The sequence below is a fragment of the Bos javanicus genome, chromosome 1, assembly GCF_032452875.1.
Source record: "Bos javanicus breed banteng chromosome 1, ARS-OSU_banteng_1.0, whole genome shotgun sequence".
NCBI classification, from domain to species: domain Eukaryota; kingdom Metazoa; phylum Chordata; class Mammalia; order Artiodactyla; family Bovidae; genus Bos; species Bos javanicus.
The window spans coordinates 134,981,809-134,997,609 of record NC_083868.1 but is presented as its reverse complement, the minus strand read 5'-3'; the positions used below and the strand labels follow the sequence as shown (position 1 = coordinate 134,997,609).

The 15,801-nt window shown below is 39.8% G+C and overlaps 1 protein-coding gene across 4 annotated transcripts in view; it reads right to left on the bottom strand.

Annotated features, from left to right (window-relative positions):
• RYK (receptor like tyrosine kinase) overlaps positions 1-15,801 on the bottom strand; it is a 107,439-nt gene that overhangs the window by 70,608 nt on the left and 21,030 nt on the right. For all 4 annotated transcript variants that reach the window (XM_061421159.1, XM_061421167.1, XM_061421176.1 and 1 more), the window contains exon 2: positions 10,228-10,349. In XM_061421159.1, coding sequence (XP_061277143.1) covers positions 10,228-10,349 — 122 coding nt within the window. The remainder of the gene's footprint in view (positions 1-10,227; positions 10,350-15,801) is intronic.

Here is a 15,801-nt window from a genome sequence, read left to right as displayed (position 1 = left end):
TACAAATTTCTCATAAAATATCTATGCTACATTCTCTGGTCCGGCTTTCACCACTAACAGGGTTAATGTTTGGATGTCCATCTAACCTCTGGATCTCAAGTGATTCAGAATCCAGAAAGGAAGAAAGATGACTAGAAAAACGTCCCTGGAACACCAATATTCTCTATTAATACCTGGCCTCTATAGGTGGCTTAATAGAACCAATCAGCATCAATCAATATCAAACATCAAACACACCCCTTTTGCTAGCAAGATGTTCATGAAAGAAACAGCTCAACCTGCAAAGTAATATCTGAAATTCAGAATGGATGCCATCTTCAAGACCCTCAACAAGGCCTTATATTTCCCGGTATTCTTTGTCCTGTCCTTGGGACTCAATGAGAAGGGCACCCCTCTCCCATTCAGTGGTCACAAGGCCTTCCAGCGAAGGCTGGGATTGGCAGAAGCCAAAGGGCAGAGGATTAGGAAAACAGTAGTGGGAAAGAGGTTCAAGAAACCATTCTTCAAGAAACTTAACTAGAAAGAATGTAACTAGGTAATGGCAGAATAGACTTCAAAGCCTATCTTTCTTCTTTTTTCAATGGGAGATACTCAAATGTGGTACACGCTAATGGAAAAAACCAACAAATAGGACACAACAAAGATGAAAGAAAACAGGGACAGAGGAGCATCCCAGAGTGTAAGAGAAAGGGTGGACACCTGGGCACTGACTGAGTCAGGAGGTGTTTAACCCACAGATGAGAAGGTATCAATCCAATGACTATAGCTCCCTCTCTCGGTTCCCCTTTTCACACTTTACTTGAAAGTTCCAGAACTCTATTGTTGCTGTTGTTCAGTTGCTCAGTCGTGTCCAGCTCTTTGTGACCCCATGGACTGCAGCATGCCAAGCTTCCCTGTCCTTCACCATCTCCCAGAGCTTGCTCAAACTCATGTCCACTGAGTTAGTGATGCCATCCGACCATCTTGTCCTCTGCTGTCCCCTTCTCCTCCTGCCTTCTTTCCCAGCATCAGGGTACTGGGCCATTCAGGTGTACCCAGAACGCTATAGGGATATGCAAGTATTAAAGCACTGCTTTACAGTTAAGACAGATATACAAACAATTGTTAAAAGTTGTATTTGTTAAGTGCCATGTTCATAACAAAGGAAATGCTCTCGCTGCTGCACATCAGTGACTTGGTGGTTCCTTGGCTAGAAGTGTTCCCTCTCACCTTAGCATGCTGCAATACTTAGTCACTGCCACCAGGGGGTGTGAGAGAGCCACAGCCCAGCAACTGTGGGCCAAGAATGAGCAGGCTTTCCAGCAGTACTTACTAATATTAAGAAAATGCATTGACTATATATTCCTATATCCATGCTATCTCTAAACAAAGCAATACATGAAAGGCAACTGCCTGAAAAAAAAATTCAGCACAGTCAGCAAGAACTGGATTGGAACCATGAGACTGTGTGACCATCAGATAATTTACTAACTTTTCCCAAGTTTCAGTTTTTATAAAATGCTGCTACTGCTGAGGATCAAGTAAAATAATTAACTGACACACCTAACTGTCAGTCGGGTACAGGTCCCCTCTGATAAACGCCGACCCCAGTAGCATCAGCAGTCATTCCAGGGTCGCCACACTATGCCCCACTGCACTTCCCCATATTGGCCAGCCTGCTCCTGACCTCCAAGATTCTGACACAAGCCTTCCTGTGCCCTGCCAAGACAATCCTGCAGCCCTCTGTATTGTCCCCTATTGGGAACCCCACTAGACTAAATAGACTCTCACACTGTCGGCCTCTTCCCAAGTGTCTTCCCTGCCTTTTCCTCCAGCCCGGCTTTTCTATCATTTGGTCCCTGTAACCCTCAACCCTCAGGGCACAGCAGGGTCAGCATTCCTTCAGGATCTTCAGGTCCTTTCTCTTCTTCCCCTCCTCATGCAAAAGCCCCTGTACTCTGAAGCTCACAGCTTCTACTCACAATGGCTATTTCTCACGCCATCATCATCAGTGTCACACAAGGACTTTACAGAGCCCGTGGCACTCGGCTCGCTTTGTCTCCTGCCATCTTCCTGGTGGCTTTGATATTAATATTCAGCATTCCTATGTACTGAAGAATTACTTCATAACCAAAACAAATGTAAAAATCCCACTCTATCAAAGATCCCATTACCACCTCTGATTCCTACAAAACCAGTTCTTTGTTTCCAACACTTTGATTCAACCACCATTTATGAAGCACATTTGTAAACCAAGGGCTGTGCTCATAGCTGGGATGTAATGGCCAGTGACGCTATTTCCATTCTCTCCAGCCTATCCATCCAGGGACCTGGTTTCACTTTCCACACTGTGCCCCAGAGAAGACTAGCTACCAACACTGTCTTTTTGCCATCAGAATGCTGACCACCTCTCACGCCACCCCTGCTGCCCAGCACAACCGGGGGAAACCACAGACCAGAAGAGAAAGCTGCTCTTACACAATGATGATCCCCATGTTCAGGGTAAGCCATTAATCCTGGTCAGCAGTCCCTTCCCTACTCAGCCCCTTCTCCCTAGTCTTCTCACTCCAAACCTCATGGGATTCACAGCTTCACCACCTGCTGCCCACTCCACTTTCCTACTCTCAGACAATGCTCCTGTCCCCTTCACCTGGCACACAAGAACCTGCCCCCCCCCCAACTTTCTCCCTTTCTTTTCAGCTCCAGGCAGATTTGGTGGCTCAGATGGTAAAGCGTCTGCCTACAATGTAGGAAGATCTCCTGGAGAAGGCATTGGCAACCCACTCCAGTATTCTTGCCTGGAAAATCCCATGGACGGAGGAACCTGGTAGGCCACAGTCCATGGGGTCGAAAAACATGAGACACGACTGAGTGACTTCACTTTTCACTTTCCAGGCAGATCTGTTAAGAGCGCTCTTCCTTTGCACTCCACTCCCAAGGAGAGATTTATTCTCCTCTCCAAATGATAAACCCTTCTCTCAGAATACTAGTCTTAGCCCACTAGACCACTAATGGGATCCTGTATCATCAACTCGTCTCTCTCACTCTCCTACATCTTCATTCTCTCCCATATGCCCAATAACTTACTAGACATATGTGCCTAATAATCTTACAGCTCTCAAACATAGCAGATTCAAAGCCAAATTTACTATGCTTCCCCAAACTTGCTGTCTCCTTTACTCTAGGTCTCAATAATTGCAAGCAGAGGCACAGCCAGCCAGGGACCAGAACCCCTGGGGCAGTAGACAGAGCAAACTGCAAACAAGGTTAAAGGCCCTAATTGTAGTCTGAGGGCAGGGACCAGACCAGCACTGGAGAGCCTCAGTGTGGCAGGGGGTGAGGGCAGAAGGTAGAGAAATGGGCTTGTGAATGGAGCTGGGTAGCATCAGAGGCATGTGGTGAAGGGGTTGAGCAGGATTTCTGAGAAGCCCAACCCTTTGGCCAGCAGCAGCCTGGAACACTAAAAAGTGTGAAGGCACGACGCCTGCCCTCTGCTGCCTCCCTTTTTGAGGGACTGCCTAAACATGAAAGGCATTCCAAAGCAGTTCTCTTCTCCCTCAGGAATCTTTAGAATATAAAATTTTAAATTGTAGTTTCTGGGGTTAGAAACTGCTTATTATTAAAGGGCAGTTTTTTATATTTTGGCATGCCATCAATCTATATGGACTCTCACTAGCCAATAATCCTTTGAAGAAACAGATCTGCTCTAAAGCTAACATTTATAATCTACTGGAACAAAGAAAATCTGAAAATCAGTTGTTTATCAGAACAAAGAATGAGCCAAAATACTTCAGAAAAGAAATGAGAAAAAAATATAAATATTTGAATAAGCTAAGAAATAAACATTTTTGGTAATCTTCCCTTACTTGGAAACAAATGGTAATTGCATATAGGCAGCTGCTGAGTAAAGCCACTTCCTCTTGGAACCCAGTACAGATTTAAAGTGAGTGCACTTTGCCTGAAGCCCAACAGCCTTTCAATTTCTCTGAAATTATCAGAAGTGCTGCCTTTCTCACAGAAATCCCACCCTGCAGGGGATACAGCAGGCTGGCCCCCAGGGCTGCTGTAGGAACTCTGGACAAGTTCCCTGCAGACCCTCCTGACAATGATGAATTCCTGAAACCAGAGAACAGCTTATAGGATGGGATTGAGTAGTGTAAGTATTCTGCTACCTTTTGGTATATTTTTGCCTTTCAGCTATCTAAAATATCTGACACTTAACAGATGCAACTGCAAGTTTTTTCCTGGATACTGGAGAATGTTCTGGAATGCAGAAGAAACTTATTATCTGTTAAAACCACCAGTAAGGGGACTGTGAAAGAAAAGCAACACCAGAGTTCTTACCCCATCTGGAAATGCAATTAACCCATTATATTTACCAACCACTGTCTAAGGCAGTGTGATACAATGTCAAGAGTAAGACACAGCTCCAGTCTCTGAGAAGACCACAAACCTATTTGGCAAGATAAAACACAGTCACTGCAGAACACTATTATCAGAAGCTTTGATAATGTTAAAATATCTACAATGAAGTGACATACCAAGAAGACTGAAGATCTTTGGAAGCAAGTATCTCATCCTCTGGTAATTCTTAAAAAGCAATAATTGCAAAGTGTTGGAGCCGAGGAGCCATGACCCTCCTTCTGAAAGTTCCTAACTGCATCCCAGAGCTAACAAGATCAGGTGAAGAACTCTTCATCATGTCTCTCCTGCCCCCTTGATGACTATCATTTCAAATATATATATATATATATATATATACACACACACATATATATACACACACACACACATACATTCACATATCTAGATGCTTATCCATGTACAGACTATCTTTAGAAGGGGAGATCAGAATCAGGTAACAGTGGTTGCCAATGGAAGGGGAGTTAGGTGGCTAGATTGCTTGGGGATGATACTAGAAAGGGCTAGGGGATTTATTTTTCACTATATACCCCTATGCCTTTCGCATTTTGTACCATATGCATAAACAAAATACTCAAAAGATTAACTTTTAAAATAGACAAACTTCAATTAAACAACTGTGCTAAAATCACAAAAGAAATTATGACCTAAAACTGGAACTAGGAGTTGCAATGGAGGTCAAACCTGACATTAGATTTAACATATACACATTCCTTCACTTTTTTACTATAAAACATTTTAAGACATAGCATGACTAGTACTTTCCTCTAAACTCTTATACCTTCTACAGATGAACTGTGAAATAGGCTTAGCTATATGTTCAAACTGAATTCAACTCATTCAAAAATGAATGAGTTACATTCATTTTTTTCAAATTTAAAACTATATTTTTTCAAATTTACTTTATTCACAGTAAAATATCTGCAACATCCCAGGTGTGCAACTAGTTTGCCAAACAGTTTGTCAAGTATAGCCAACCCATGTTTTCACACTTCTAGATACAGGAATCCACTGCCTCTAAAGCAGCACATCCGAACTCTGAAAAGCTCCAACTGCTCAGAAGTTGCCCCTTTGCGGAGCTGCGCCTTGTGCCTCTCTTCCATAGTCAGTTAAGGAGCACACCTGTATCTAAGTAGCAGGTGCTATACCAGGCATGAGGGACCCAGAGAAAGATGAAAAGAGGTCCCTACCCTTGACATGCTCAGTGCCTCAAAGGGAGAGAGAAGAAGATCAACTACAAAAATATCCTTAAGAGCATGATAAGGGTGTGAAAGGAAAGGGCACCTGACACAGATGAAAAAGAGGTGACACCAGGTCTAAGTTTCATTAGATAAACAAGAGTTAATGAAGTAAAGAATGGGGAAAGGGTATTTCTAGCACAGCCAGCACAGTAACAGAGTCCAGGGCATTCAAGAAATAAAAAAAGACATTAAACAATTAGCTGGAGGGCGGGCAGAAAACGAGGACGAGATTATGAAGGCTCCCTATGAAACAGAATTTTATTCTGGTGGCAACCGAGAGCCTTAGAGCAGTTTTGCAGGGGGTGCAGCAAGAAGTCAGTCCAGAGGCCAGGAGACCAGTTACTACTACTACTACTAAGTCGCTTCAGTCGTGTCCGACTCTGTGCGACCCACAGACGGCAGCCCACCAGTTAGAAGGCTGCTATTTTTCCATAATCGAGTTAAGAAACATGAAAGCCTAAGTTAAGGAGGAGGCATTAGATCTCAAGAGAGATAAGAAACGAATTTAAGGTATAGTTATAAGAGAGAATCATCTGTATCATCTGGACTTGGAAGGTGTAGGAGGCGTCTAGGATCCTTTCTAGGCTTCTGCCTGTGACGAGTAAATAAATGGTGATGGCCTCCGGCAAGTCAGGGAATTTCTGACTTACAATGACCATCACACCAGTAAGGGCAGCCCAAATGTACACTAAGGATGGTGTTTAACACCTGCCACAGAAGTATCTTAGAAATTATGCTCTACAAGATAATGTGAAGAATGCAGAAGTACAGCAGAGCTACACCAAGGCTCCTCCTCACCCAACATGTACCCAGACCAACATTGCTTCCCATTCAAACATATACATTCACCTGAGCCCCTTCTATCTATTCTCTCCCACTCCAATTTCCTCCTTGTCTACAGGTTTCTAAAACTCCTCAGGTACCCATAAGCAGCCAGATCCCTGAAACTCACTCAAAAAAAAAAAAAAAAAAAATTAGTGTATGTATATTTTTAAAAACAAATGAATAAGAGGTTTAATTCTGCTCAATTCTAACTGCCACATCCCACATTGCCTTTTTATTCCTAAATCACTATCCATACTCTTGCCTGGGAAATATTCTCATGGTGGATATATATATGTATATAACTTTTTTCCCAAGTGGGCCCCAAAACAATCACATCCTGTTCAAAGTCAGTAGTTCACTCAGAATAGAATCTCTACTATTTCATTAGATTTTTCACAACTTTAAAATATATGTATTATTTGTTTTTATATTCATCAACATTACAGATGGGAAAAGTAACAAAGGACTAACTGTCAATTTTTTGGAGAATATAAAAAGCTTCTCTACTTGAAACAATGGATCTCAGAGTTGCAAGGGAACCTAAAATTCAAGACCACCATTCCACAAATGTTTAAATTCCTTCTACAACACGCCCACCAAATGGTTACCCAGTGCAGATCTGACCTCTTTCAGTGAGAGGAACAATCACGATGGCTAAAACTGAAACCGAGTTTTAAACACAGGTGCAAAAACTAGTGTTTGAAAGGCTGTTGAGTTACAGAATTTTAATATATAACTTCAAATTGTGCATGCTAAGTCACTTCAGTCATGTCTGACTCTTTGCAACCCTATGGACTATTGCCCACCAGGCTCCTCTGTCCCAGGGATTCTCCAGGCAAGAATACTGGAGTGGGTTGCCATGCCCTCCTACAGGGGATCTTCCCAACCCAGGGATCAAATCTGCATCTCTTATGTCTCCTGCATTAGCAGGTGAGTATTTTTTTTAACCACTGGCACCACCTAGGAAGCCCTAATTTCAAATTATTTCCCCACAATTACTTGTTCATTATAAAGGAGAGAACCTTACAGTGGAGAAACCTGGTGAACTGAGTGATCACAGTAACATCCACAGTAAAAGGACAAGCTGACATCACGTGCAGAGGGGAGGACAGCTCTGCTGCGGTGCTACCACCACCAAGACACTCGTGAGCCCAGTCACAAGGAAGCCTCAGGCGACTCAAACTGAGGCGGCAGTCCACCGGCCTATATGTTCCTAAATGTCAAAGTCAAGAAACACAGAGAAAGGCCACAGGAGGGGGAAAAAAGGCCACAAAAGACATGATTGTGATTAACTGGTGAAGTGTGAGTTCTGGAGATTAGATAACAGTCTTGTGTCAGTGTTAAGTTTCCTGATTTTGACCGCTGTACTTTGGTTATGTAAAGAACACTCCTATCCTTAGAAAATATACACCAATGTACTCAGGGGTAAAAGGGCATGAAACATGCCATCACTTGCACACAGTTCAAGAGGAAAAAAGTCTGTGTGCATGAGAGTAGGGAGAATGAGAGAATGAATCATAAAATAAATGGGGCAGAACAGTAACAATTTGTGAATCTAGGTGAAGGATAAATGAGAAAATTCTTTGCACTGTTTTTGTAATTTTCTGTCTGAAATTACATAAAAATTAAAGGTTACTCCCCCAAATAATGATAAGGTCACCCAAGTAATAATAAAGTCACACATTACTGAAAAATGGATTAGGTTTGTCTCCTTGAAGAGTCCAGGTGCCTACTCATTCAAACTAACAAGACCTCAGATTAAAATGTCTCAAGTGAACCTTTTCTGAGTGACCTATGTCATTTATGCTGGCATTCAGCATATCCAAGTTATCATCTACTAAATGTTGTTAGATCACATGAATCTTCTCCCTCTGTTTTTGCAGATTTCATCCTAAAGAGATCTAACCACTCCTAAAAGAACATCCCCTCTTTGGATACCCCAAGGCAATAATGTTGGACTTAGGTGTTCTAGACAGCAAGGCACATACACTTCACCCAGGACCCAAGCTAATTTAACTGTAATCCAAACATTCCTGCAGGTGTATTTTAATGCACGTATATGTGTACGTTTCTCTAATATACGTGTGAGCATATATAAAAATGTGGATATATGCATATTTACATAATCATTTCTACTTACCTAACTGACAAACAAATATACTTAAAATATTTAGCATTAAGCAGTGAACTGAAATAAGCACCTTATTCACTTTGTAAGGAGTGTTGGCTTATTGGTACCATCTTGGGAGAGGGATGGGAGAAACAATTTGGCAACAGCAGTCAAAATTTTAATCAAGAACATTCTCTGACCCAGTCATTTCACTTTCTGATCACAACGTACCATTCAGAAATAATGCCAAAAGTACACAAAAATTTCTGAACAAATTTAGACATTCTTAATATATATACACACACACATATACCTATATACATACATACACATTCACACACATATTTTTTCTATGATTCTATATTCATTAATAATAATGCTAGAAACAGCAACAAAAGATGACTACCAATTGTTTTTACCATCCCTTTACCATAAAATTTTTCTGCCAAATGAATGAAACTATTTGTAACAGGGAAGAGAAATGTTACTAAAAATCCATACGTCAATGAAGCACTTAACCATATATCATACATCCATACAATATCATATTATAAAGCCATTAAAGAGACTGAGTTAAATCTGTAATTAGAGAAGTGGAAAGTTGCCAAGACATAGTATCAGGTAGGGAAAAAATACTGTACAACACATGTATCAGATAATCCCCTTTTTGTTTAAAAAGGAAAAAGAAGTACGGTTTCAAGTATACCAAATTATAAACAATAATTATTTTTCTTGGTTCAGATGTACAAAGTCTGAACAGTTCTTAAAACAACTCTGTAATAGTTGAATTTTCCCAATAACCATTATTGTTTTCTAAGAAGATAAAAAGATCTATATTAAAGGGGTCAGATTTAAATGACTTGCTTAAGAACAAACACCACTTTGTAATAATTTTTAAAAAATAAACTCTACAATAGGTATTCTTATTTTAGTATAGCAAAAACTATTTTTCTTTCCCAAATAAAATCCTACTCAGAAGCTTATACATGAGGCTGACAAAAGAAACTGAAGTTGACCAGGGAAGGTGGACTCTACACTCAGCCTCTCACTCTTTGACTTAAGAGAAAACTTACCATGATAGAGGAGCCCAAACAGAGGAAATCTGAAGAATTCAGCAACATGTAAACCAGGCAAGAAGTTTGTTACAGTTAAAGAAGCTTAGCCAGCGCCAACACGAGTGCTTACACCTCCTATACTTTACTTTTACTGCTTCTCCATAACTGGGAGAACTGTATCCAAGACCTCAAACATGTCTAAACCACCTATCTTACCAATTCCCAACCCCTCATTCATCTCTCTTCATCATAACAGCACAGTCATTAGCAGGTCCACCTGTCCCCTCTTCCAGCTAGAGCTACATCCTTGTTTGAAAAGCCTGAAAATAAGTGTTCGGTCATAAGCTAGTCACATATATGACTAGCTTTCTTTTCATTTTCAAATGAAAGGCTACTTTCATTTTCAAGGATTTGAAAGTCTAGAGGAATGGGCTCAAGATTTAAAACACAATCTGAAAAGACCCAGTACTGCTACAGCCCACCCGCCACTGACCCTCTTGTGCAGCTGGCAGCCCACCCCTCAGATCCAGCCTCTGCCTCAGCCTCTGGGCCTGGGTGGTCCTGTCTTGGCCTCTTTGGTGGACCGCTCTCTTACCTTGGACTTTGCATGCCAAGTGAAGTGCAGGAAATTTGTCTCGCTGGGTACTAACAGGTTAAAGGATAGAGCGTAGTGACTAATAAGGTCATTTCTCACATAATAAAGTTCTGCATCAAGACCTAGGGGAAAAAAAAAGAGAAAAAATTAAATGCCCCAAATACCCTCAAAAGCATTAACCATCAATACTTGAAATACTGATCCTAACAGAGTAAAAGCACATCCCACCTGTGCTGCCTTATGAAGCAGGAAGAAGACTGGATTTTATCATTGCCAACAAAGATGAAGAAACTGAGACTCGGGACAATTAAGCACAGGGGTGCTGGAGCCAGAACCCTGGTTCTGAGAACCACCAATGCGACACATTTCCTTTTGGACAAAGACTTCTCAGATAAGTGCCTACAGACAAAAGCCCCTTTACCCTGCAAAACTGATGAGGATTTAGGAAAAGAGACAGGCAACTGGGGGAAACATGAGTGTGAGTCAAGACCCTAGCCAGAGATGATCTTGGCTTCCTTCAGTATGACGTGCTGGCCACTTGAACAGCATGTTACCAAGGTACACTCACCCCACTGCCACACAGACACACATCGTCTTCCAAATCTAAACTGCAAAGCAGAGAACACTACACTTTTCATATTCTCAGGACAGTCCTCTACACAAAGCAGATGCTCGGTAAACTCCTGTTAGACAAGTTAGCACCACAGATAAAAGGAGAAAATATCAAGACGCCTGAGAAATGCTAGAGATTTCAAATTTCAATCATTTCCACACCACTTTCTTGGCCAAGGTTACATCCAACCTCTAACATATATCACATTACTCAATTTTGTGATAACCCCTTCATCCTACTTGTATTAAATATTTTCTTTAAAATTAATTCAACTTTTAAATAGAAATTTAAAATAAAGATTTAATCACCATCTTAAGTAGAAACCCAGTAATTACTGAGAACAAAATACAACGTAACCAAAAAAAAAAATCAATTAAAAGGGGAAAAAACCTACCTACTAAATGCTAGCTAAACACTATTGCCTACACCAAGGCAGTGAGCCTAAGCGCAGCTCACTGTTTACAAAAAGGGAAGAAGAGGGTAACAGCAAGTGCTTGAGAGAGGTAAAAATATTAGAAGTTTTCTCCACAATATAATCCAAAAGAACTGAAAGAATAAAAGCAGGGAATCAGAGCTCTCAGTTGATTTACTATTATTTATAGTTGTGGCTAGGTGTCCCTCCAGTAACGGACGACACAGAGCCCACACATGGGAGGAAAATCCCATGGCCTCCTACAGGGAAGGCCAACCGGAATGTAAGTTCCCTATTGACTGGGCCTCATACCATGAGTTTAAAACACCTTGTGGTGTGCAGAGAGGTCCAGGTGGGGCTCTCATACCTCCTAAGATACCCACTCCGGATTCTTGCCTGGGAAACCCCATGGACAAAGAAGCCTGGCAGCTACAGTCCATGCGGTCAAAGAGTCTGACATGACTGAGCAACTAACACTTTCACTTTTCACAACCTAGGTTAAACAAACATCTCTTGGACTGGCCACGCAAACCATGAATCCAAAGAGAAAAACTGATGAAGTGGTCATCATTAAAATTAAAAACTTTGCTCCTCAAAAGATATTAAGAAAATAAAATTCAAGTCACAAACTGGGAGAAAATATTCACAACACATCTACCAAAAGGACTTATTTTTAGAATATGTCAAGATCTCTTATGAACCAAAAATTAAAAGACAACACAATTAAATAAAAAGGGCAAAAGATGTGAACATACATTTTGTAAGAAAAGATATGTAAATAGACGATACGCATATAAAAAGGTGCGTACCTTTTTATATGCGTATAAAAAGGTGCTAAACATTATTAGTCATCAGTGAAATACACATTAAAACCACAATGAGATATCATTTCCACTCAGAAGAATGACTAAATGTTGGCAAGGATGTGGAGCAAATGCAGCTCTCACACATTGCTAAGAATGGGACAACTTTGGAAAACTGGCAGTTTTCTTATAAGGCAAAGTGTACGTCTACTCAGATTCAGTCATTCCACTCCTAGATAATTAACCAAAAGAAATTAAAACATATGATTCCACAAAAAAACTCGTATGTTAACATTGAGAGCACTCTTATTCAGAACAGCAAAAACTGAAAACAACAGAAATATCCCTCGGCAGATAGATAAATAACCAATTGTGTTATATTCATTCACACAATGGAATACTACTCAGCAATGAGAACAAACTGTTGAGACTTTGTAACAAGGGGTGACTCTAACAGACCACGAATCAAAGAAGCTGTACATCCTATATTAATTATTACTATAAAACGTTCTGTTGCTGCTGCTAAATCGCTTCAGTCGTGTCCGACTCTTTGCGACCCCAGAGACGGCAGGCCACCAGGCTCCTCCGTCCCTGGGATTCTCCAGGCAAGAACACTGGAGTGGGTTGCCATTTCCTTCTCCAACGCATGTAAGTGAAAAGTGAAAGTGAAGTCGCTCAGTTGTGTCCGACCCTCAGTGACCCCATGGACTGCAGCCTACCAAGCTCTTCTGTCCATGGGATTTTCCAGGCAAGAGTACTGGAGCGGGGTGCCATTTAGGAGCAGGCAAAACTAATTTGTGATGATAGAAATCAAATCACTGTGTTATTAAGGGAATTTCCTGGGGTGATGGAAATGTTCTGTATCTAACTAGGGTTATGATTACATAGGTGTATGTATTTTTCAAAACTCAACCAACGGTACATTTAAGATCTGCATGTTTCATTATATATAAAGTTCATCTAAACTTTCTTAAAGATGGAGAAAAAAAGACTCAACAATAGTTTTTACCTCTCTTTTCTAATCTCAAAAAGTCTTCATACCATAGAAAGTTACTAGCACCAACATAAAGTTTTAGAAAAAAATAATCATAAGTGATCAACAACTTCCAAATTTAAATTCCAAACATCATTCACAGGGAAATAAAGAAATCTGTTCCTAACAAATAACAGTTATAATTACTGGTAATAATAACAATGATGCGTAAATATTTGCGTTTTCCAGACACAGTTTAAAATGTTAAGAGCATCTAGTAAATTCAACTCCACACAAAGCTCCTTCCCAGTATCTTAGCTACCTCATTCACTGAGATACTGGAACCAGTTAATGAAATTTCTAAACACCCTTCTCCTGTGACTTATAATGCCAGACTCCCAATGTACGTGAGACTAACCCACTCTCAACGTGTTCTTCAATGTTCCTTTTATTCCCCAACTCCAATAACCTTTATCCATACCAAAGTAACCCATCTCTATGGACAGTGGAAATACATAAATTGCTTTACCTCCAAAATCTTGAACTGTAATTATCTCAATACTTCAGTAGCCCTTCAGTTCCTTCCCTTTATTGTTACAACAGCTGTTCTCTGGGCTCATAATACCTCCAGGGTCCATAATCCTCTTGTTTCTCCCACTTGATTATAGCAATCATTTCCTTGTTTTTTTCTTACTGACCTCAACCCCAATTACTGCCATTACTTTCTTACCAGTACCCTCAACTTTCTCCCACAGCTAAGACATGCATACCCCATCCTGCAAACACCCAATCCTGAACTGTTTTGACTCCCCTGTCCCTTGTCTTCTCTGGTGCTATAACTGAATGCTGCATAATCCTGGATGAAGGAATGCCCACCAATGAGAGTCACTATAAAACCATGCTTCTATGTTCAACAAATAAATATTTATAAGCTGTTGACAGTTTGGAGCCCTGTGATCCATATCTATAAACAATGGCCATCAAAATAAAAACTGAAATGTTAAAATTCACTACCCTAGATTTAGGTACTGAAACTGTAATACACTAATACTGTAAAACTGTAATACAACTGCAAACAGAGTTGCTGTTTCCTGATTCGATTTTGACAATTTGTTTTGAAATAGCCATTCTTTACTAAGGTAGTTATTCCTAGTTTGAAAGGATTTGAATTTCTTCAAAGAAGCCATTAAAATGAAGTTCAAATTTTCACCCATCAAATTAGTAAATCTAATTCTGTCATAAAACATATTCCTAAACATCAATTAGCATATCAGTGGTTAGGAAATTAAAATACCAATACAACATATTAATAGAAACTGTGTCAGTTAACATTTGTATCTTCCCAGACATGGGGAACTAGAATAGCAGGTAAAGAACTATAACTTTCAGTGGAAAAGGAAAAGACCCTCACTCAGTTCAGCTACTGCCAGGCAGGAGTCCCGTCCCGCTCGGCCCTATTTTAAGAAAGCTAAAACAGTGAAAAAGGAAACTAAAAATAAGCATCCGCACAAAAGGTTCTCTCCTCAGAGGAGCACCAGCAGTCTCTGTGTGGTTCCTAGACCCAGGAAGCTGCACGCTCTCTTAGGCCCAACTTGATGGCAGCACCACCAGCTTAGAGAGCAGCTCTCATCTGCACTACCTCAAAACCATGCAAGCCAGTGATTTCCATCCTATTATTTTTTATCATCTTTAACTCTCTTCTGAAACTGCCTCAGCCACCCTAAGTGGTTTGACCAAGCTGTTCAAGTTATCCCATAAGGTACCAATTATGCTTTTATTAGTACTTGGTTTGAAAATTGCAGAGGTCTTGAATGGTTTACCCTTAACCTTATTTTTCCCATAATTCCTGTTATTTTTAATGATTTCAAAATCTTAAAGGTTTTTGTTTGTTTGTTAGGAATGCATTTGATGTTGGAAGAGAAATGCTTATATTCTTTCAATACAATACTGAATGTTAGATAGGGTGTGGCAAGCAAGCAATTTGTGAACATTTACCAATGATTTATAAATGTTTATACTTTAATCGAGTAAATCCAATTCTAAAAACTCATCCTTAGAAGACCAAATATAGACACAAACATTTATGCACATATATTAATCAAAATTATATTTAAAACTGAAGAAAAGTAACAATATAAATTACCACTAACAGAGCAATGATCAATAAACTATAATCCATCCCTAACAGAGAACAACAGTTTTCAACAATTTCTCTTTCTTTGGAGGAGAGAGATGGTGTTCCAAGCCACTGTACCCTTCAGTCAAATCTCTCCCTGCTCACCCACGAGACATACTGAAATTCACCTTTGAAGACAGGTTTTAACGACTAAAAAAATTACTGGAAAGGACTATGAAGCCATCAATAAGACTATATAAATAAATTTTAACAAATTGAGTTTTGCTTATAATCACATTAAATAAGGACAGGACTATGATTTACTATACATAGTAAATTTTAAATATGTCTGTCATTTATAATGGGTCTCCATTATGTGTGTTCCATTTTCTCAAAAAAGAAAATAAATACCAAAAAATATGAACAGTAATTGATTTTAAATGGTAAATTATGGGTTATGCTTTTATCCTTTTTCTTTTATTTTTCATAAGAGTTAAACTGGGAAAATTAAAAATTAGTTTTCAAAATCAGGTTTAAAGAAATATTCATTCAGCTGCAGCAATTCACTAAACAAAAACCCAATTACTGTCTAAAATAATATATGAAGGCCAGTAAAAGCTAGAGGAAAAAGCCCTCAAACGACAAAATTCAATTAAA